The sequence below is a fragment of the Hyperolius riggenbachi genome, chromosome 1 (assembly GCF_040937935.1).
Source record: "Hyperolius riggenbachi isolate aHypRig1 chromosome 1, aHypRig1.pri, whole genome shotgun sequence".
Lineage (NCBI taxonomy): Eukaryota > Metazoa > Chordata > Amphibia > Anura > Hyperoliidae > Hyperolius > Hyperolius riggenbachi.
Genome location: NC_090646.1, coordinates 361985958 through 362010824, shown reverse-complemented (window position 1 = coordinate 362010824; position 24867 = coordinate 361985958). Strand labels below are relative to the sequence as shown.

Sequence of the window (24867 nt, the reverse complement as noted above, 5' to 3'; positions counted from 1 at the left end):
TTTCAAACCATTATCCAAAACATTGAAGTGTGTTCCACTGTTAGTCATGAAGCAGACATGCAGACAACAACAAACATTGATTCAGGTAATACTGTTAATGACTAACTGTAAGTGGTTTATTGCAACCTTTTCAAAACGTTATATTTCTTCATCAGACATGATACAGTACTGGATATAAGTCTCTGTTTGCTACTTTACTTTTGTTCAGTTCTGATCCAGCTCTGTATCATGCCTGAAGAAAAAAATTGTTTCAAAAGCTTGCAATAAACCATGTACAGTTAGTCATCAATAGTTTTACTGAATCAATTAAAACCAAAACATTTAAAATTAATGCAGTGACTGTTTGTACTTGGAGGAGGGGGACATTGACTCACCCTCGACTGATTTACTGTAAGCAAGAATTGACCCTAAATCCTGATTAGCTATCTATAGGACCTTAACCAATTTTAGTCTGGACATCTGTGTATTTAGTCTTTTACTTGCTTTTTTTTTCCTGAAGCATTGTTGTAGAACAGAGGTTTGTAAAAATGCAGCCAATACCAATTGGTTCTACTTACTGCAAAAAATGACAGTAAACATTATTTAAGCTTATAAATATCCAAGGAAGTCCCGCTACACCAGGAGGCAGGGTGAAGTAGAAAAAATACTTTATTGTAAATCCATCTTAATCCATTACCAGTGTACAAGTAAAAAGCTCCCTGCTCCCATCTGTGTACACACGTAAGTGTAGCGGTCTACCTTTTTGCTTTGCATTATTTAAGCTTGGTGGCTAATGCTAATGTCTCAATTTACTTCCAGTCAATGGATAGTAAATACCATTGTTTATCTCATCAGTAATATTCAGTTCAGGCTTGCTTCAAGCCTGTTCGCGGATGTCACAATAGTACACTACATGATTGACTGTGGATCTCCATACAAGGACAGAGGGAAACCCAGTTACTTAGTTCAGTCAATGGCCATATATGCTCTAAATGAGAAACCTACAAATTAAGGTTAGTAAGGCCTAAAAATGGATTTAAGGACCTGTTTATTGCAGAGATCTGAGGAATTCCTTAGTTAGACAAATAAAAGCAATCAGCGCCCATTTCTGATATGGCTCACCACCATTGAGAGAATGATGCAAAGACTATACACACCTAGTAAGCCGGCATTTGGAAATCTCCATGAATCATTATAAGATGAGTACTGAGGATGGCTGTAGGGGCTCCCAGAGAAATCACTTCCTAAAATGTAAACAAAAAGACATTAAAGTATGTTTTAAAAACCCTTATAAAGCCAATACACATAACATCAGACAAAACTATTTTATTTTTGTTTTCAACCGACCAGGAAACTGCAAGAAGTTTTTATTGCTGTGTTTTTGTTGGGGCAATTTGCCTTCTTTGACTTCTCAGTTCTTAGGTACCCTGTCACTCGCATTGGAAAACATTGGAAAACAGTGAAATGTTCATACAATACAATTCACAGAATTCACAGAACATATTTCTGCACTGCTATTTTTGTTGCAATCTTTGTCACTGTTGGGGTGATTTCGCTTTTCGAGATGTGCTATGTGACTATTATGGAATGAGGTATGCAGAAAACCCCCAAGGAATGTAAATACCATTATTAGGGCTATAGTACATGAACTTTAGATTGTAATCTCACAAGTGCAGGACTCTCTCACCTTTGGTGTCTTGGAAGTTGCTGTACATTTTAATCATCATGTTGCATTTGTCACTGTAAATACTAAGTCTACCAATTCTGTATTATGTACCAGTGTTTATATTTTGTGTATGCCATTGTCTGTATTCTTATGTACCCCATATTTATTTCTCATTCTGTACAGCACCACATAATTTGTCGGTGCTTTATAAATTAATAATAATAATCTTAGATTTTATAGTATAATTCTTAAGTTCAGATACCACCTAATAAACAGGAAACACTCCAATATATACTCTTGCTATTTTGATTATATTTTTCTGTTGGCTGATACAACATGCATAATATACAAAGAGTTCCCACTCCCTCCCAAAATGACTGATTACAGTAACTGAAATGTATGATTCTTAATGTGCCACACAGAAACACTTTAAAAATGCATTAAGTGTAGAGAAACCGAGAGCCCAATATAGTGTAGTATGTTAAGCATAAATGAAGTAAAGGTTATCGTGAGAAAATTATACTCACAAACGTGGGTTACCACATAGGCAACCACTGTATAGGCAGGTGAGGAGATTAGACCTGTCCTCACTCAGGGATAAGAAGTCGCTCTCTGTAGATGCGAAAGGGGGTAGATCACCCCTCCACCAGGGGTGGACACAGTATAGCAGTAGGAGAACAGAGGCGCCAGCAGGATAAAAGCGGATAAAAACTTTAAAATTTGCTGGGAGGAAGCGGTGGACTTACCTCCATAAAGCAGACACGAAAGACTGTCTGAATAGTAGCAATCACATTTATTAACTAGTACCCCAAAACAGTACAACGCGTTTCGCAGGCCCAGCCCGCTTCATCAGGCAATAAACATGGGGACAAGACAGAATTTCAGCAATAGCAGGTGTAGCGCCTCAGCTTGTCCCCATAACAGCCATTCCCAACTGCCAAAAATGCAAGCAGCAGCTACTTCCACTGACATCACCTGCCAGCAAGACAAATGTTGCCATGTGATAAATGTCAGAATGTAAATCAATGAGAGGAAAGATTTCACAATGGGCAAACACTGACTAAATCATTTCTAAGTAATTATTGTAAAAATAAAGCACTTTTTTATTACATTATTTTCACCGGAGTTCCTGTTTAAATAATCAGAAAATGTTCATGCACACTAGCCTTAACTGTTTGAAAGGTTCTCACTGTTTATTTCAACTTGAAGCATCAATTTGAGGAACTGAATGTTCACTGTAAAATATAGTATTTATTATCGTTACATAGCCACAGCTGCCCAAGGTCAGCCAAACCAAGCATTGGTAGTGACAATTTATAAGAATTTGGATTGGATTGGTAAACCCACACAATCGCGGCAGCAGTTTTTAGTGCTGGATGTGAGTCTTATGTCCAGAAACATGTAGAGTTGCTAGTTTGGACATGAGACTCATGTCCAGGAACCATAAGTGGTTAAACATTAAAGTATCTACCATGAGCCCTCCCCCACCACACACGTTCCCACTGCAGAGTCCCCGCTTTGCGCCCCCTCCCCTATCCCAATGCAAGTGCAGTAGGCGGCAGTCGTAATATGTGCATGCAGCACTGCATCCATGTATATATATACAGTGGGTTGCAAAAGTATTCGGCCCCCCTTGAAGTTTTCCACATTTTGTCACATTACTGCCACAAACATGCATCAATTTTATTGGAATTCCACGTGAAAGACCAATACAAAGTGGTGTACATGTGAGAAGCGGATCGAAAATCATACACTATTCCAAACATTTTTTACAAATAAATAACTGCAAAGTGGGGTGTGCGTAATTATTTGGCCCCCTGAGTCAATACTTTGTAGAACCACCTTTTGCTGCAATTACAGCTGCCAGCCTTTTAGGGTATGTCTCTACCAGCTTTGCACATCTAGAGCCTGAAATCCTTGCCCATTCTCCTTTGAAAAACAGCTCCAGCTCAGTCAGATTAGATGGACAGCGTTTGTGAACAGCAGTTTTCAGATCTTGTCACAGATTCTTGATTGGATTTAGATGTGGACTTTGACTGGGCCATTCTAACACATAGACATGTTTTGTTTTAAACCATTCCATTGTTGCCCTGGCTTTATGTTTAGGGTCACTGTCCTGCTGGAAGGTGAACCTCCGCACCAGTCTCAAGTCTTTTGCAGTCTCCAAGAGGTTTTCTTCCAAGTTTGCCCTGTATTTGGCTCCATCCACCTTTCCATCAACTCTGACCAGCTTCCCTGTCCCTGCTGAAGAGATGCAACCCCCGAGCATGATGCTGCCACCACCATATTTGACAGTGGGGATGGTGTGTTCAGAGTGATGTGCAGTGCTAGTTTTCCGCCACACATAGCGTTTTGCATTTTGGCCAAAAAGTTCCATTTTGGTCTCATCTGACCAGAGCACCTTCTTCCACATGGTTGCTGTGTCCCCCACATGGCTTGTGGCAAACTGCAATGGACAGAGTCTCCCACCTGAGCTGTAGATCTCTGCAGCTTGTCCAGAGTCACCATGGGCCTCTTGACTGCATTTCTGATCAGCGCTCTCCTTGTTCGGCCTGTGAGTTTAGGTGGATGGCCTTGTCTTGGTAGGTTTACAGTTGTGCCACACTCCTTCCATTTCTGAATGATCGCTTGAACAGTCCTCCGTGGGATGTTCAAGGCTTTGGAAATCTTTTTGTAGCCTAAGCCTGCTTTAAATTTCTCAATAACTTGATCCCTGACCTGTCTTGTGTGTTCTTTGGACTTCTGTATATATACAGTGGGTTGCAAAAGTATTCGGCCCCCTTGAAGTTTTCCACATTTTGTCATATTACTGCCCCAAACATGAATCAATTTTATTGGAATTCCACATGAAAGACCAATACAAAGTGGTGTACACATGAGAAGTGGAACGAAAATCATACATGATTCCAAACATTTTTTACAAATAAATAACTGCAAAGTGGTGTGTGCATAATTATTCAGCCCCCTTTGATCTGAGTGCAGTCAGTTGCCTATAGACATTGCCTGATGAGTGTTAATGACTAAATAGAGTGCACCTGTGTGTAATCTAATGTCAGTACAAATACAGCTGCTCTGTGACGGCCTCAGAGGTTGTCTAAAAGAATATTGGGAGCAACAACACCATGAAGTCCAAAGAACACACAAGACAGGTCAGGGATCAAGTTATTGAGAAATTTAAAGCAGGCTTAGGCTACAAAAAGATTTCCAAAGCCTTGAACATCCCACGGAGCACTGTTCAAGCGATCATTCAGAAATGGAAGGCGTATGGAACAACTGTAAACCTACCAAGACAAGGTCATCCACCTAAACTCACAGGCCGAACAAGGAGAGCGCTGATCATAAATGCAGTCAAGAGGCCCATGGTGACTCTAGACAAGCTGCAGAGATCTACAGCTCAGGTGGGAGACTCTGTCCATAGGACAACTATTAGTCATGCACTTTACAAAGTTGGCCTTTATAGAATAGTGGCAAGAAGAAAGGCATTGTTAACAGAAAGCATAAGAAGTCCCGTTTGCAGTTTGCCACAAGCCATGTGGGGGGCACAGCAACCATGTGGAAGAAGGTGCTCTAGTCGGATGAGACTAAAATGGAACTTTTTGGCCAAAATGCAAAACGCTATGTGTGGTGGAAAACTAACACTGCACATCACTCTGAACACACCATCCCCACTGTCAAATATGGTGATGGAAGCATCATGTTCGGGGGTGCATCTCTTCAGCAGGGACAGGGAAGTTGGTCAGAGTTGATGGGAAGATGGATGGAGCCAAATACAGGGCAAACTTGGAAGAAAACCTCTTGGAGACTGCAAAAGACTGCAAAAGTCTGCACTCAGATCAAAGGGGGCCGAATAATTACGCACACCCCACTTTCCAGTTATTTATTTGTAAAAAATGTTTGGAATCATGTATGAATTTCATTCCACTTCTCACATGTACACCACTTTGTATTGGTCTTTCACGTTGAATTTCAATAAAATTGATACATGTTTGTGGCAGTAATATGACAAAATGTGGAAAACTTCAGGGGGGCCGCATACTTTTGCAACCCACTGTATGTATATATATATATATATATATATATATATATATATATTTATATATATATATATATATATATATATACATATATATATATATATATATATATATATATATATATATATATATATATATATATATACACAGTACAGACCAATTGTTTAGACACACCTTCTTATTCAAAGAGTTTTCTTTATTTTCATGACTATGAACATTGTAGATTCACACTGAAGACATCCAAACTATGAATGAATACATGTGGAAGTATAGTACATAACTGAAAAGTGTGAAACAACTGAAAATATGTCATATTCCAGGTTCTTCAAAGTAGCCACCTCTATGTACTATACTTCCACAAGTGTTAATTCATAGTTTGGACGCCTTCAGTGTGAATCTACAATATTCATAGTCATGAAAATAAAGAAAACTCTTTGAATGAGAGTGTGTCCAAACTTTTGGTCTGTACTGTGTATATATATATATATATATATATATATATATTAGCACTTCTGCTCACATGGTTAATATCAAAATGCTTGTCAAGAGTCAGGCTAAAGTAACTTTACAAAACAAATACAATAGATCTATATATGATCTCTCTATACCGCCAATCTGGACATACATCCTGTGACCATTATGGCGTTAAACTCTCTTGAACATGATTGGGTATACGCTAAAAAAGTACATTTTCTCTTTATAGCATCAAGAGCAATGAATATCCAGTACACGTCTCTGTATTTCTCCTGTAGTAAATCACTCCTTGCGTGCGCATACCCTTGTAAAAGCATGAGAGCACAACTTAACCATTTTCAATACAATATATGCATAATACACTTGAGAACACAGAAATACCCAAAATCAATCTGACAATTATTCAGCATTATTATACTAGACAGTTTCCAATCTGAAATATATATATATATATATATATATATATATATATATATATATATATATATATATATATATATATACCAAAAGGCTTATATTTTATTCATAAAATATGCATTTACATGAACTAGTTAGTTCATTTGGAAAGCGGAGTTGCATTTATGAGCCCTTAATTTGTAATTAAAAAAGTATAATCCTCCTGAAATCTTAGAAACTCCCTCACAAACACGATTCAAAAGACAAGCTTGCGTTTCATTCTTTGATCAAGTCTAACTTCTTTACTACCAAATTTCCCCTTACTGACTGCTTCTGCAAACACACATCTCTTTAGCTCTCTGGGGATATCCTATTGCCTGACAAGCTGCGGATTCCAATTCTCTAGTTTTTATGCCTGAGTAGTCAGACTGTCAGCCTTATGCCATACACACTAGCCAAAGCTCGAGGAGTCATTGAGCACCATCAACTTAGTAATTCTTCTGCCTACATACTATGTCCTTCCCCAGCTCTTTATAGATAGACCATGTGAATAGGAACCAATGTATTGCTACAAGTTGACAGTAGGGAATTAGAGTATTCAATGAAAAGGATGTATATTCTATCACAGGAAGAATTGAAAGTAAAACAACAATGTTAGCCAGTGCAGTCCAGTCTGAGGCAGCAAGTCATTATCCAACATCGGAAAACACAGTCAGGGAGGCTATCAGACAGCCATCTGTATGAACTGTGAATATGATTACATTCAATTTATGTTACCGAAAATGGTAAGACATCCCCCCAACAAAAAGCAGCAAGACACACACAACTTTGAATTGCTTATGTGATAAATATCACATGAAACCAAACTAAAGATTTTATTTTGAATTTAAGACAAGGACCATACAACAAAAACCTCAATACCAATTTAAAGTGTATCTAAACTTTTGGGGAGAAAATAAAAGATTTCTTTCCAGAACAACAATATCCAAGATAATTACTTCAGAATCCCTTATTGCACCCTATAACTACTGTAGATAAAAACAGTGGCGTAATATTTATTTCCTTTTAAACAATTAAAATTGCCTTTCTGTTCTGCTGATCCTCTGCCTCTAATGCTAGTAGTCATAGACCCTGAACAAGCATGCAGATCTGATGTTTGACAGAATTTTGATTTGATTTGCTGCGTGCTTGTTTCATGTGTGTGATTCAGGCACTACTGATGCATTGTAAGGATGCCAGGCAACTGGTATTGTTTAAAAGGAAATAAATATGGCAGCCTCCATAATACTCTCACTTCTGGTGTCCTTTAAATACTGGGCAAGACGCGAGGCATAGCAGTTTGATGTGCTTCTATTGTAATTTAAAAAACTTTAGTACCAGATGTATCAAGACTGGTATAAAGAAAACTGGAGTAAAAGTGCAGCAGTGGGCCACAGCAACCAGTGCCTGTTTTGTTTCATATTTGAAAACTGATTGATTGGTATAAGCCATATTTTGCTCCAGTTTTCTTTGCACTTGTCTTAATACATCTACCCCGACTTTAGGTTTACTTATAACTGTCTTTTAAAATGGAAAATCAATATTTTCTCTATGAACACACTACTTATTTTTTTCCTTGATAGTAAATCTAGCCATAAAGACTCTACCTGCATGTATGGCAATGTCCTTGAAAATACTCATTAAATAAAAGGGAATCTTTAAATGCAATAAGTGTTATTTTGTTTTACTTGAATTTTCTCTATAGATCTCTTAGTATCAATTACCTTTATTTAAATCTACCTAAGTAGTGTAGCCTCCTCAGATTTCCACCACTAGATGACTTTGTATTTGCTTTCTAGCATTTTCCCTTGTAAAAGTAATCATACGCACCATAAATTTCCACAGCAATTTCCAATAACAATCATAATCTTGGGAGTTAAGCTATGCTTGACTGAAAGGAGAATCAGGCTAAACACTAGACTTAGCAACCACATTTACAGTGGCAGCAGCTTGTATATTACATTAAAAAGAACATAAAAGAATAGCTGTTTAATGCATAAAAAATCTACATCTATAAAATGTGCTATTTGCTGTAAAGCATTGTATGAATTATACTAAAATACCAGTGATGCCAACTGTCTGTTTCTGCAATAAAATTAAGGCTACAGTAGACATTAAGTAACCGTTTTACTTTAGACCTTGCAAACCGCATGAAAATAATAAACATAACCTTTAATGGTAGTGGAATAAACTTTAATAGTTTGTGTAAGTATTGGAAATGTAAAAGAGCAACCACATAAAACGCTGAATTTCAAATGTGCAACTAGAAATGATGTTGAAAAGTGAATGAAAACAATGACCGTCTTCATAGTTTCTGTCAGTATGTAAACTATAATTTACCTTAAAATGTACCTAAATTCAGGATACGTTTTCCAAACAAATATTATGGATCAGTTCCCCTCACAAAGAGAGTTCCACACATGCCTTTTGTTTGCACATGTGACGCTGGCTTTAGCTGTGAAGGGTTAACAACACAGACTCAATACTTGACCTTGATATGATGCTCTAATATAGGTGCTTGGAGGCAGAGGCAGCAAGTGCAAGGAAAAGTCTGAAACATGTATCATATGTTGCTTAGAAACATTAGCTTACAGGTAAGGTTATTTACAAATTAACGAAAAACAAGATGGCAGCCCAGATGAGACAAAGACAGTCCATTGTGCATTTCTGCTCTGTAAACTGTAAGATTAAATAACAATGTGCATTGGTAGGAATAATATACAGTATATCAAATGTGAGCTTTTCTAGCTGCTTTCTTATCAATAAAAGATGATTTCCTAATCAGTTGACCTATTTAGTATAGACATTCGGAAGTTTGGCACAGGATATTACTAATATATAGTATACGGATAATATCTGTACCAACTTCTGTCTCTCACTCTTACACACTAACATCCCTCTCTCCACTCCTAACACTAGCCTCTCCTCTCTACTCCTAACACTAATCTCCCACCTTTCAACTCCTAACCCTAAACTCCCTGTCCTCAAGCTTAACATTAATTACCGCTAGTTGGCTATCTGAGATTGGCTGAAGTGTAGCCCCACTCACTACAGATGCATTCACTCATCCTGCTGCTATATGAGTTTGGTTAACATATAGCTGAGCTCAGTAGCAACCAGTTTTGCCATCCTCACCACTTCATCTACTCGAGTACTTTATAGCCGAGCACTTACTCCAAATCCAAACAAAAGGCACCCCTGCAGCTGCTGCCGCTCCTTGTGTTTAGCTATGTTATAGCCAAGCACTCATGCCATTGCTGAACACCAGCACCAAATCTAAGCAGCCTGTTCCCCCATAGCCACAAATTAGTACTGCAGTGTAAACGAGAGCCAAAATACAACAGGCGCCTAGATGCTAAAACTCCCTGTTTCGCACCTGACAACTGAAATGTTTCATTTACCCATTTATTAATGTTAAAATTATGCAATTGTGCCAGCTCTATACTTTTGCAGTATGACTCTGTACACACTTGCACCTTAGCTCTACAGACAGATATTTTCAGGCATCTTTTCCAAGTGTGTACAGGTGTCTCTTGATGCCCGTTGAGACTGTCATTTTATGGCAAAACATGCCTTCATCTTGTTTACATTTGTTCTCCCCCATGCTCCCCACAGCGCAAAACAGTAGAATGGCAATCTTTCAAAAACTGCTACAGTACAATCTGTTTCTGATGACATAGCTACTGTTTTGACTTCTATTTCCTTCCTGCCCCTTGCTCCCTGAATAATGTAAATATGCCATCACTGACAGAAAAACGCAATCCTCGTACCTTTATTTGTAACCCCAAAACACTGTTGTGTAACCTTAGACCTCACCAAAACTCTCATTAACCCTCTTCAATACTCCAGATATCCCCTCACCCTCCTTTTTGGTTCTTTGATTTTTCAGTCATCGTCTATTACAAAACCAATGAGCAGTTTTGGGATAGCAATCATTCATGTTCAGAATGTAATAATTATATGAATGACCTCATAGGAGATAACATACAGAAGATACCAGAATCTGAAGTCAGAGTCAGAACTGAATCAACAGGGTGTTCCTCAAACATTTTCCAATCAAAGAACGGCCCCACTGGATTTAGGGTAGGCAGCCTTTGACCCTTCTTACCTTTTATTTATTTACTTTTACTGCTACTGCACAATGTAACAGCAGACTACTGAATTTTAGCCTGGTCATGTTGAAGACCATTTCTGTGACTGGAGATACACATTAGAATATATAGTGGGGTGAATACAGTACATGGATTTCTGAATTTTGCTGCCGTAGAAGGCTTGGATTCTTCAGAGAAAATTCAACATTATAGAGCATGGTTAAAACTGAGGAACAGAAGGCATGAGGGATTGAGGCTAACCATATTTTGAAATATCAGTTGAGCTGTACTTAAATAGACATGGGGCTACTGAGAGATGATACAAATTATTGTAATGTCAATGCCATGCCAGCATGGCTTTTATAGTATATCCTGCAGAGGCAAAAACATCTAACATTTACTGTATGTTGTCATACAAATGACTGGGTACTAATCCACATGAATTTATATTGTGTCACGTTATGTCATGAGGTTAATTGTTTGACATTAAACCGTTTTTTGCTTGAGCACTGTAGGAATGCACTTTGTTTACAGCATATTATTCAGTAGAAAACGTTATATAATATTTGGACAATAAGTATCTATTTCTTTCCACTGTTCAAAATATAAATCAGTTTCTACATTGAACTACTGTATCTTAGCGGAGGTATAATGTCGTAAAATTGCCAGGTTTTGCTTCAAAATTATTTTTGCAAAATAGCCCAAAAATGTGAAATCAAAATGTGGGGCTGAGAGTGTATTTTATTTCCGTTTAGTGTTTTACACATCCATCCATCTAGTTAATGAATCAATTAATTGCAACATGTAAGTTGGATTCTTAATACATAGATGTGTAATATGACTGTGCACAGACTTAAAAAAAACCCCTCTCTTTTAAAAAAATCCATAATCATGCACAATACAGTCCAAAACAGTCCAAAATGTCTAAAATGTTGGTGTATTGCCAGACATTGCCAAGGAAGTCTATCATCTCCATCACTGATGCATAGTGTGGCTCACATGCAGGGCAGTATGTTTGGTCCCCTTTATCCCATCCAACCTATCAGGCTTAAGGAGTTTTGATAATCAGCACCTGTTTATTGGTAAACCGAATTTGAATAAACCCCCTAAGTATGCCCAATTGACTCAACAGTAATGGTGGCCAATGGGAGGTTTCGTTTATCTTGGACACAATGGTTCTGCTTTTAGTTAGATGGTACTTAGACAACCCCAGTTTGGCATCCAGATCCTTATTTGTCTTCATACATCAGTCAAGCCCCTGTTTCAGTTCACATATTAGCGATCGGAAACATTGCAGAAGGCTAAATGTTCAACCCATAGAACTACATTTTTTTTAAATGAAAATATGAAGTTTGGAAACAGAAAAGAATGTAGATTATAATACTCAAAGTGTCCACTGAGTTTATCTTGAAGAAAAGGAACCTAAGTCCTAATTTCTCTAGCTGTGCTGTGACAGAAAAACTTCCTTAATAAGGCTTGTCAGTCGCTGCTAGTAATGTGTAAAACTAGGCTAGAGTTGAAACTTTGTACAAAGAGAGCAATTTGCAAAACATTACATTGATTTTGTTAAAAAAAAAATCTCACTTTGCATTTTAACAAATATGACAAATCACATTCACCGCCAATTTTAGAGCAAGCAACAAAAGAAAGAAAGTTTTAATAGAGCCTCACTGTGCAGCAGCTGTTAACGCAGGAGATGTCACAAGTGATAAATAAAATGCAGGTTATGTTAGACATACCTTGCTGTGATTTTGCTAAGCTAGTTCTGACCTGTGTTGCCTTATATAAAAATTTAATGTTGTTTCCAACATATTGCACGATACACCTTAAGAGCCTTTGCAATTAGATGTGAAAAAAACATTTACTTTTAGCTCTTACAATCGAATATGGCATACCATTATGCAAAAAAAAAAAAGAAAAAAGGAAAAAAGAAAGGAAAAATAATTCCAAAAGCAATCAAAAAAAGATCTATTATATTTTTTTAATATATAAAAAGAGTTAATTGTTTTAAAGCTCCAATATAATTCTGTATCCCAATCCTAACTTAAAGGTAGTATGTAAAGCAAAGAATAATTAGAAAATAGTAGTATGTAGATGACTTTTCTAAAAGCCCAGTGGACATTATATGACATCATCACGTCAACTGGAGCACAACATTTACAAAATATGGACACACACAGCCCACTGCCCCAAAAATGGAGAAAACAGACATACCCTTCAATCCCAACTTCAGAGCTCCTCAAAAAATTAGGTACATGCAACCTGGCCCACCTTTTCCAAGCCCCACCCAGCCACAGCCTGTCCATCCCAAAACTGCACAGAACTCAACCATAAAGCCAAGTGGATAGCCTCTCATGCTTCTCACCATATGTGTCACCAAAGCCCTTTCCCATATTCATGATTATTAGGTCCCCTCTCAGCCTCCTCAATCCATGCAACTCCTTTCTCTTCATCACCTCCTTCTTCCATGTGCCTCCCACTCACCAATTTAGAATGTCCCCATATAATGTCCATCCGAGGAGTGTATTGCAGTGAACGCAAAATAGTTGTGTAACGATTGGTGTCAGCACGCAGAGAGAATCTGATTATTGGTGATCTGCAGTATCACCAATAATACAGATATATACCTGATTATTGATGATCTGCAGAATCACCGATAATACAGATATATTACTAACCTCTGGACACCTACTGTATGTATATAAGAGTGTTTGGTGTAACAGTAATACTTTGAGAAACACACCTGATGAGCAGGTGATCTTGGCAGTATAGGCAATAGTGCTTTTAGAGAGTACAGGAACCTTCCAGCAGCCTGAGACTCTCCAAGGGGTGGAGTCAGGCTGGAGGTAGGAAGGATCAGAGAGTGAGTGACACCAGAAGGTGTATGTCTCTATCTGATCCGGAGACTATCTCTTAAGGGGAGAGATAGCTCTCGAGGTCGGGCAAGCCAGGTCGGCAACACACGGACAGACAAAGTACAAAGACAGAAGGCTGATTCGGTATCCAAGGCAAGCAGGGTTTGGCAACGGAATATCAGATGCGCAAGGTACCGAATCAGAGATCAGAGGAGTAGTCAGGAAAGCAATAAGTCATAACAGATACCAAACAATGCCTAGTCTGGGTGTGAGGTCCGTGGTCTCTACACCCTGGAACTAGTCTGATGTATAACAAGTTCCCTAGTCTGGGTGTGAGGTCCATGGTCTCTACACCCTGGAACTAGTCTGATGTATAACAGAATGGTAATACAAGTTCCCTAGTCTGGGTGTGAGGTCCGTGGTCTCTACACCCTGGAACCAGTCTGATGAATAACAGAATGATAATACAAGTTCCCTAGTCTTGGGTGTGAGGTCCGTGGTCTCTACACCCTGGAACTAGTCTGATGAATAACAGAATAATAACACAAGTTCCCTAGTCTTGGGTGTGAGGTCCGTGGTCTCTACACCCTGGAACTAGTCTGATGAATAACAGAATGATAATACAAGTAATCTGGCTCAGTGTGAATTCCCAGGTCCTCCTGGTTCAAACACACTGTTGGATCTGACTAACGTCTGAGTGCTTCCAGGTAGTGTTCGCAACGGCAGACAACTTGTGACTGGCCAGCAGTAACTATATATGGAGTAGTGCCCTCTGGCTCCACCCCTAAGTGATCAACCAATAGTTACCAGCTCTGGGGTCAGCTGACCGGCTTAGTCAGCTGATCCCCCCTTGCCCACCATAAAAGTTCTGCTTCTCAGCGCGCGCGCGCACGCGTGCGTATTCCTAAGCCTGTGTGAACTAACTGACTCAGCCACACCAGACACACGCTGCTGCGTGCAAACCGCCACGCTGGACGCGGAACCAGCCGCCTTGCTGTCAATACATGCGGCGGCTTTTCCGCGTTCTGCCATGTTACCACGTTACCATGTTACCACGCTTTCGCGTGCAAACCGCCGCATTGGATGCGGAATCAGCCACCTTGCTGTCAGCACACGCGGCGGCTTTTCCGCGTTCTCTCTCAAGTTGATGAGTAATTTTCTACATACTAGCTCACCCAGCTGCTTCACTCCTGCCCTCATCTTTCTCATTTTCAACTTCAACCACTTCTGCACCATCAGCCAAACCCTTTTAAAACAAGACTCTTCTGTGCACATTAAATGGCTGTCTGCTCCACCCATGTTATGCAGAAGCCTACTTCCTACTTCCTACTTAATATACACAGGGTCAGTTACTACTGACTGCCAGTTGTGGCCTCCTTACTACCCACAGGAAATAACTAAGTATAACTAAGTATTGAAGTCTATTGCGGTTTGCAAAAGTCGTTTGTGGAGGTTCGCGGATGCGGTTCGCGAACCGAAAATCGGAGGTTCGGGCCATCTCTACTTTCCGCAAGAGACTACAAGAGCATCAAAAGCATAAACAAATTATGTGCTGCCAGTAGTGAGGAGCCAGCAGCTGATAGCCAACTATAATAATGATGAGGAGGGAGCCTACTGATGCTACAGCCAACAATATAATGGAGCAGGGGCTGTTACATGGAGCAGGACATAACAGTGGCATGGCAGCACCACACATGGTGGGGTGGACTACAACACAGAATTAAAGATCTCAGTTGTCAACCTATGTCAGCTCTCCATCTGTTTTTTTGGCGCATGGAAGCTATTTTGATGACCTATTATATCTAGAAGGGCCAAACAGTTAAAGCAGAATGCAACTCTAAGCTGCTGTGCAAAGTAAAGGATGCCTTGGAAGAAGAACCGTAAGGGAAGCTGTGGAAAGTAGAGATGGCCCTAGCCTCCGATTTTCGGTTCATGAACCGCATTCGCAAACCTCCGTAAATGTTCGCGAAACATGCGAACTTTTGCGAACCGCAATAGACTTCAATGGGGAGGCGAACTTTGAAAACTAGAAACATTTATGCTGGCCACAAAAGTGATGGAAAAGATGTTTCAAGGGGTCTAACATCTGAGTTTTTGCATGGGGAGTGAGATACACGCCAAAAGTCCTGGGGAAAAATTTGACGCAAAGCAGCGTTTTAAGGGCAGAAATCAGATTGCATGCTACATTGGAGGCCTAAAGTGCTTAAAGCATCTTGCATGTGTATACATCAATCAGGGAGTGTAATTCGATTACGGCTTCACACTGACACACCAAACTCACTGTGTAATGCACCGTTAACAGCTGTTTGTGTTGTGACGGCCGTGCTGGACTGGTGCGCACCATGGCGATAGTGCAGGCGGTAGCGGTTTTAAAGAGACACTGAAGCGAAAAAAAATATATGATATAATGAATTGGTTGGGTACTATGAATAATTACTAGAAGATTAGCAGCAAAGAAAATATTCTCATATTTTTATTTTCAGGTATATAGTGTTTTTTCTAACATTGCATCATCCTATAATATGTGCAGATTACACAACACTCAGCATTCAAAATGAGTCTTTCAGAGCAGTCTGTGAAGTAATGAACTCTCCTCTAGCAGAGGAAAAGTAAACAGTTCAATTACAGTTGAGATAATAAAAGTCAGATAACAGCCCTCTCCACGACTAAGTTAGTCGGAGAGCTTAATAGCTTTTTTGCATAGAGATAACAATTGGAGTTTCTCAACTCTTCCTGTACTGGAAACAATTAGACTGATGTATCTGATCTTGATGTTTTTTTTTCTTAGCTGTACTACACATACAAATCATAATATCATCATTTTTTTTCGCTTCAGTGTCTCTTTAAAGCCCATATGGTTGCCAGGCTGAGGTAGCTCGATGACAGAACAACAGTGACTGTCCAGCTGATCGAATTTGGTCTGTCCACAATGAAGCAACGACCTTATTATCTTTGGTGTGCTACCCCCCGAGACACTCATATAGCCGTCGGTCATTGCTTCATTGTGATACGCAAGCGCCTTTACCGCGGCAATGTAACGATCATGAAGGGAAATTGACACATGTATATGCCTTTTGTTTTGTTGTTGCAGCTACACGCACCAGAAAAATTATTATAGCGGCTGCTGGAGTCCTGAACCCTGTTGGTGGTGGCGGAGACGGCAGTCAAGCGGCCTGCAGGCAGAGATGCTGTGTGGGGAGCGACTTAGTTATGGGGCAGGCAGTCACACGGCGTGCAGGCAGAGATGCTGTGTGTGGGGACTGACTTAGTCTTCGGGCGGGCAGTAGCCCTCCAGGATCCATGCCTCATTAATTTTGATAAAGGTGATGTACTGAACACTTTTTTGACTTAGGCAACTTCTCTTCTCAGTGACAATGCCTCAGTTGCACTGAAGGTCCTTTCTGACAGGACGCTTGAGGCAGGGCAAAACAGAATTTGGATGGCAAATTGTGACAGCTCTGGCCACAGGTCAAGCCTGCGCACCCAGTAGTCCAAGGGTTCATCGCTGCTCACAGAGGGCTCGATTCACAAAGCGGTGATAACTCAGTTAAAGACTTTAGGCGTGATAACCATTTTATCATGCCTAAACTCAGTTTAGGCATGATAAGTTTAGGCATGATAAGTTTAGGCGTGATAAGTTTAGATCACAAAGTCCCGCGCGCAAAGCATTAAAATCTATGCGACATTTCGCGCACCAGACTTTGTTAGCACAAAAGTTTTGATCAGCTGTGCACTGCGGTGCTAACCCAGTTGGTGCTATAGTTATCATGCCTAAACTTATCATGCCTAAACTTATCACGCCTAAACTTATCATGCCTAAACTTATCATGCCTAAACTGAGTTTAGGCGTGATAAGGGGCATTTCACCAGCGTGCTAACAGTTTGCACCGCTTTGTGAATCAGGCCCAGTGTCTACATCCACACTTAAGGCCAGGTAGTCGGCTACCTGCCGGTCCAGGCGTTGGTGGAGGGTGGATCCGGAAGCGCTAAGGCGAGTCATTGAACTAAAGAATGTCCGCATGTCCAACATCACCATGAGATTGCTGGAGCGTCCTGTCCTTGCCTGCATTGACATGGGAGAAGGATTACTGGCAGTGGTACCTTTATTCCGTTGTGCTGTGACATCACCCTTAAACGCATTGTAAAGCATAGTTGCCAGCTTGTTCTGCAAGTGCTGCATCCTTTCTGCCTTTTGGTGATTTTGAAACATCTCCGCAACTTTGTGCCTATACCGAAGGTCTAGTAGCGTGGCCACCCAGTACAGCTCATTCCCCTTGAGTTATTTTATACGGGGGTCCCTCAACAGGCTGGACAGCATGAAAGATGCCATCTGCACAAAGTTGGATGCAGACGTACTATCCATCTCCTCTTGCTCTTCCTCAGTGATGTCAGCTAAGATTCTCCTCTTCCCCCAGCCACAAACAATACCACTGGAAAGTTGAGCAGCACAAGCCCCCTGCTGCGGGTGTTCTTCCGCCTCATCCTCCTCCTCCAAAACAACACCTTCCTCATCATCTAACTCCTCTACCCCACACGAATCGTCCTCCTCCTCCCTCTGTGCTGCCGCAGGTGTTGAGGAATCATCTGCTTCTGCTGAGAATTGATCCCACAACTCTTCCTCCTGTTTCTGTTCCTGATCACGCGCCTACACAGCTTGATCCATCACTCTACGCACGGCACGCTCAAGGAAGAAGGCATATGGGATCAAGTCGCTAATGGCGCCTTCACTGCGACTCGCCAGGTTTGTCACCTCATCAAACGGCCGCATGAGCCTGCAGGCATTTAGCATCAGTGTCCAGTACTTCAACCAGAACATCCCCATCTCCCCAGACTGTGTCCTTTGACTGTAGTTGTAGAGATACTGTTTGACGGCTTTCTCCTGCTGTAGCAGGCGGTCGAACATCAGGAGGGTCGAATTCCAGTCGGGCTATCGCAAATCAAGCGTCTCACCGGCAAGTTGTTTCTCCACTGAATATCGGCAAAGTGTGCCATGGCCGTGTAAGACCTGAAATGCCCACACACCTTCCTGGACTGCTTTAGGACGTCCTGTAAGCCTGGGTACTTAGACACAAATCTCTGAATTACGAGATTGAGCACATGTCCCATGCAGGGTACATGTGTCAACTTTCCCAAATTCAAAGCCGAAATGAGATTGCTGCCGTTGTCACACACCACATTACCGATCTCTAGTTGGTGCGGGGTCAGCCACTGATCCTCCTGTTTGATCAGAGCAGCCAGGAGAGCTGCTCCAGTGTGACTCTCCGATTTGAGGCAAGACATGTCTAAGATGGTGTGACACCATTGTACCTGGCATGCAGCATAGGCCCTGGGGAGCTGGGGCTGTGTAGCTGGAGAGGAGATTGCAGCACCAGTAGAGTTGAACTGCCACTCAGCCAAGGAGGACGAAAAGGACAACAGCGAAGAGGATGTAGCAGGAGGAGAGAAGGTGGCAGCAGGCCTGCCTGCAAGCTGTGGAGGTGTCACTAGATCTGTTGCACAGCCACGTACTCCCTGCTTGCCATCGGTCACCAGGTTGACCCAATGGGCTGTGTAAGGAATGTACCTGCCCTGACCGTGATTGGCAGACCAGGCATCCGTGGTCAGATGGACCCTAGACCCAACGCTGTGTGCCAGAGATGACACCACTTGCCTCTCAACTTCATGGTACAGTTTGGGTATCGCCTTTTTGGATAAATAATTGTGGCCTGGTATCTTCCACTGCGGTGTCCCAATGGCCACATATTCTTGGAAGGCCTCAGAGTCCAACAGCTGGTATGGTAACAGCTGGCAGGATAACAGTTCCGGCAAGCCAGCTGTCAGACGCCAGGCAAGGGGGTGACTGGCAGACATTGGCTTCTTCCGCTCAAAGATTTCCCCATGGACACCTGGCTACTGCTATGGGCAGAGGAGCAGGAACCGCTCAAGGTGAGAGGCGGAGTGAAGGAGGTTGGCTGTGATTGTGAAGGTGCAAGGGAGAAAGCATCTGAAGATGATGCACCTGAAGGAGGAAGAGGAGAGGGAGGGTGGCTTTGCTTTTGTATGGTGCTTTTGCTCAGGTGGTCTTCGCATTGCAGTATGTGCCTTTTCAGCATGTGCCTTCGTAAGTCAGTTGTCCCTACGTGGGTGTTGGCCTTTCCACGGCTCAATTTTGGTGGCAGAGAGTACAGATGGCATTGCTCTGATCTTTGGCATACACACTAAAAAATTTCCACACCGCTGAGCCACCCTGGGGTTTGGGCACTATGGTGGCATCAGCAGCTGACGTTGAAGGGCATGTTGGCTGGCTGTACATAGGTGGTGATACATAGCGCGGGAAACTGCCACCAGCTGTTTCTGACAGCACACACACACGCAAAAAAAAAATAGATCACAAGAACAAGATTAGCTCTCAAAAGAGCTGTTGGGGGGTGCTTTTTTTAGCAATAAGAATCAGCAAGGAGCAAGCTAACAACCCTACAAGAGCCTAACTAAGCTTTCCCTATAGCTCTCTCTGTAGAAGCAGCAGCAGCTCTCTCTTCTCTAATTACTGCAGGCACACGAGTGAGTCCAATGTCTGACGCTGCCTGCCTTTTATAAGGGGGGGTGGGGCTCCAGGAGGGAGTGTAGCCTGATTGGCTACAATGTGCCTGCTGACTGTCATGTAGAGGGTCAAAGTTGACCCTAATGATGCACTATGGGGGTGAATTTGAACTTCCGGAAAAGTTTGCAAACACTGGAAGTTCGCCGATTCCCTTTTGCCGGCGAACAGTTCGGGCCATCTCTAGTGGAAAGGTGTTTTGTTTTTGTTTTTTTGCAGGACACTGTACCTGCGTACAAAGTTGGCAATACAATGTATGTTGTGAAAGATTTGGGGATTGAGTACATAGGCCATCCATTCGGTTCACCAAATCTTGATTCATTGCACCTTTTCATGTTTCAAATCCTTAGAAGAGTTTGAAAGATAGAACATTTTCTAATGTCATAAAGGTGATTACATCAGCAGAGCGGTATACCAGTGACCAGACATCAGAAGTTTTTAGTATAGTTGAATATACTTGAGAAATGACATGGTTATGCTTAATGTTCCTATTATCATAACCATGGGCCCATAAAATACTAGTCCCTGTAAGTAATACAGCAGCATTGGTTAACAACTTTATAACAACATACTAACATAACAGTTTTACCAGAATTACAAATCATGGCCCATAAAAGCATTTAATCCTATATACTTCTGTTCTCTTAGATGTTCATCTCCTCCATTTCCTCAGGTTCATCACTGGAGCCTTCTCTCTTTCTCCTCTTCTGTGGCTTCCTTTTTTTTGTTTCCCCACGTGTCTCTATCCTGTTTTAATATTCCGTTTCTCCATGTGTCTAAGTTCCTGCCTACCCTCACAAATCTCCAACCTGTTTCTTCTCTTTCATTATTGTTGTTTTTTTTTCAGATTGTGTATCCCCCTCCCTTTTCTCACTTTCCCCAGTTAACTATTCATCTCCAGTTTGCATATCCCACTTCCCCAATGTGTATCTAATTTGCTGTTTTGACTGAAAATGGAAGAGGAGATGTTTTCAGTGTTGGGAATGGGATTAGTGGCACCTACAGTATAAATCATATTAGAGCTGCCATTCTCCCAACAGGCAAACTGGAGATGTGCAGTGATGCCACTGGGAGGTAGCTTCAGCAAGCAAGCACCAACTATTGCTGAAGGAAGAGAAAAGCTGAGAAACATGTAGTGCTTCACAAATGCATTCAGGGTGCTTGCAGGTTGAAAGCAGTTAATCTAGCTGGAAGAATCCTAGTGCCTGGTCTTTTATGCAACCAGACCATCCAAATCAAATAAATTAAAGTCATAGAAATAAAGTAGCCTATGCATACCATTGTAGGTTACATTGCTATGTAGTCTTAGTTTTAGCATCACTGGAGACTAATAGGTTTGGGTGGGAGGGGTAAGTTTTTAGCTCAGGTTGAGCTACACTGTGTTTTTTGGAGGGGATAGCTTTTGGCACTAGTGGAGGAGGGAATAATAATTTGCACCAGGGGAAAATAAGCCAGGTGTAAGGGGAACAAGGAGTCAATTACTGGCAAGAGCTGACAATTCAGCTGCAAGGAAACATACTGACAGTTCAAGCCAAAAACACACAATGCTGAGCTGTCAGAACTGGAATCACCGGGGGAAGGGGTGGCTGTATCAATGGCAAAGTGTCACATAAATGTGCATTTACCAAGCAAGCATCCCACATATGTGTTTTGTCATAGGCCTAAATGTAGGTTATAGTATATGTAGACAAATAAACTTCATTTTTGGGTAGAGCAACACAGGCTTAAACTGGGTATTCATTATTGAAATAACTCATTTCTAGACAACAATTTTTTTGCTAACAAGAGATTTAAATTGGTGGGTAACAGTAGATGTATATTTACAAATATACACGTTCTCATAAAGCCATCTATAGATTACACTAAAAGCTTTATTATGGATCTTTCCACATAAATTATAACTGAAATTGTGTTGACATATATAGTTCATTTTTTTCTTTTTTTTTCTATTATAGTAAATCTATCACATAACAGTTCTGTTACAATTAAGGCATTGTTTGAAAACAAGCTTTAACGCCTTAACACAATTTTGATGTATTCCATCAGTGCCAGACAGTGGTGTGCCAAGCAATATAACTAAAGCTACTAATACATTGGGGACAAAGCTGAAAAAACAGAGGGTCAATTTATTTAACTGCACAACAATACCCTCATGTAGCGATAACAACACTCACATAGTTGACTGATACAAGCTGAGCTGTCACTCATAAAGTGTCCCCTGCGGCTTCTCTAGATGAGAATCCTGAAGGGTGGGTTTTCTGGGCCACTTCTGTCAGAATCTCAAAGGAAACATGGCAGCGAGTATGGGTCTGACAGCTCGGCTGCTGAATTAGGACCATTTGCATGCTAATTTTCACCATGCTTAGCTCACTGGCAGATCTGGAGCAAGAAACAGCCTCTGCATGTTTAGAACAATGCTTGACTGATCTAGCTGCGTTAACGAGCAAATTATGGTAATTTTGTTATTACAAATGCATAGAAATTTCCAAAGAGTGGAGAAATGCACTGTTATTCTGTTTTCCTTTTCTGACTCTTCACAGCAAAGCTTCTGTTTATACATACTGTATTTTGCTTACTTACATTTAGAGGAACATTATGTTTCAGTTCAGTCTCACTTTGTTTATGTCTTCTTTGTTTTTGCAGCAGATAAAAGTTCTACAAACCGTGCCGAATGAACACCTTTGGCTTTTGCGTTTATGTATGTACAAGATATCATGAGACTAGCAACCAGCAACAAAGCAACAGAATAGTATGTATTTTATTTTGTGCTTTGCAACAGGTTGGTAACTGCATGCTTATAGCAAAACTGTCAGAGATATCAGTGTTTTTTGCTTAAGAGCAGGTACCAGAAGATGCCAACTACCTTTGTTATATTCTCCATCCTTTCTTATGTATCTCAGGCCTACAGTGAACACAAACATTCTCTCTTCATTTTGATATATTCCCTTTTCTGCCTTCCACAAAATAAAATAGTTTTTTTACAGTATTTATTTATAAATTATTTACTCAGTGCTCATTGTAAAATCTTTCCTCGCCCCGATTTACATTCCAAAATGTATCACAGGAGGCCAGATCTTTGGTCCTGTCAGGTGATCTCTATGGAATGTTTGTTTTTGAGAATTACATGCATAGTAGGAGATGGCAGTTGGAAACACCTGTTATTTCCCACAATGCAGCAAGATGCATCTCCAGTTAAAGTTCCTCTTTAAGAACATTATTGGCATTTGCAATGCTCTGATTGATTTATGAATGGCAGGAAAAAGTGGGGATGAGCTCCAATGCCTGAAGTCAACTCCCATTTGTATTGAGAGTGGGGGGTTTGTAAATAATTACTGGGTGCAATAGACACACTGCAAAGCAAACAATGGTGTTTGTTGAAGTATCTGAACTTTAATGGGATAGGCAGTTTGTTATTTATTTTTCATTCTTGTGTTTGTTGTATTAGGTCTACAATTAAAATTGATTTGAAAAAAAGTTTTACATTTTTTTAATAGTCAGGAAAAAGTGAAATGTTGCAATAAAATGTTGCATTTTTTTCTCCACCTGCGGGTTTGAAAAATAATATTTTAAAGCAGAAAAACTACTTGAGCTATTGCTATAACAGACATATGTCTGAATGTTGATGTTATTTATATGGTTGTTCACTATGGACTCGGAGTTGGTGTTTCAAACAGTGACGTCACAGTTGCCCACCAGTAGATTTCTGCTATGGTTTTCAGCTATTTTTTTCAATTTTGTCTGTGGAAAGTAGTAAAGAAAAAAATGAGAAGGGCTTTACCTTTTTGGCTGCAGAAAAAGTCCACCGATAGGAGGTGGTGGAGTTCAAAGTTTGGCTATAAGAAAGCCCATTGCATAAGTTACAGAACAAAGTATTTTTCTGCCTCAGTGCAATTATAGACAGGGAGATCAGTTTCCAACTTTTTTCTCACATTCAGTCGACAAATGTTTTCTGTACTTTTATATTCAAGGAAGATGGTCAAAATAGACAGAAAACTAGTTGAAACCTTTTCTAAAAAGCCGTGTAAAAAAAGGGGGCAAAATATATGTCATGTGTAATATGTCATGTGTATGTGTACATTATTATATATATACAGTGCTGCCAACAATTATTCATACCCCTGGGAAATATTGACTTAAAGTTACTTTTATTCAACCGGCAAGTAATCTTTTGACGGGAAATGACATAGGTGTTTCCCAAAAGATAATAAGACAATGTACAAGAGGCGTTATTGTGTGAAAAACAACTGAGCAAAAAGCTCCAAATCTTTCAGGTTGGATGATCTTCTTGCCATCACCCTGATCTTTAGCTCACTCCTCAGATTTTCATCTGGATTTAAGTCAGGACTTAGCTGGGCCACTCAAAAATGTTAATGTTGTTGTCTGCTAAACATTTCTTCACCGCTTTTGCTGTGTGTTTTGGGTCATCGTCATGCTGAAATGTCCACTGGTGCCCAAGGCCAAGTTTCTCTGCAGACTGCATTATTTTGTCATTGAGAATCCTCATATATTGCTATTTTTTCATGGTGCCATTTACAGTGATTAGGTTCCCTGGTCCGTTAGCTAAAAAAACACTCCCAAAGCATTAGGTTCCCACCACCATGTTTGACAGTGGGAATGGTGTTCTTTGGGTTGAAGGCTTCTTCTTGTTTAAAATAAATTAAGGAAACATCATTGTGACCAAACAATTCAATTTTTGTTTCATCTGACCAAAACACATAAGATCAGAAGTCTTCTTCTTTGTCCAGATGAGCATTTG

The 24867-nt window shown here is 40.6% G+C and overlaps 1 protein-coding gene across 2 annotated transcripts in view; it reads right to left on the bottom strand.

Moving 5' to 3' along the window:
- PAX5 (paired box 5) overlaps positions 1-24867 on the bottom strand; it is a 274887-nt gene that overhangs the window by 14470 nt on the left and 235550 nt on the right. For both annotated transcript variants that reach the window (XM_068271308.1, XM_068271309.1), the window contains one exon: positions 1137-1223. In XM_068271308.1, coding sequence (XP_068127409.1) covers positions 1137-1223 — 87 coding nt within the window. The remainder of the gene's footprint in view (positions 1-1136; positions 1224-24867) is intronic.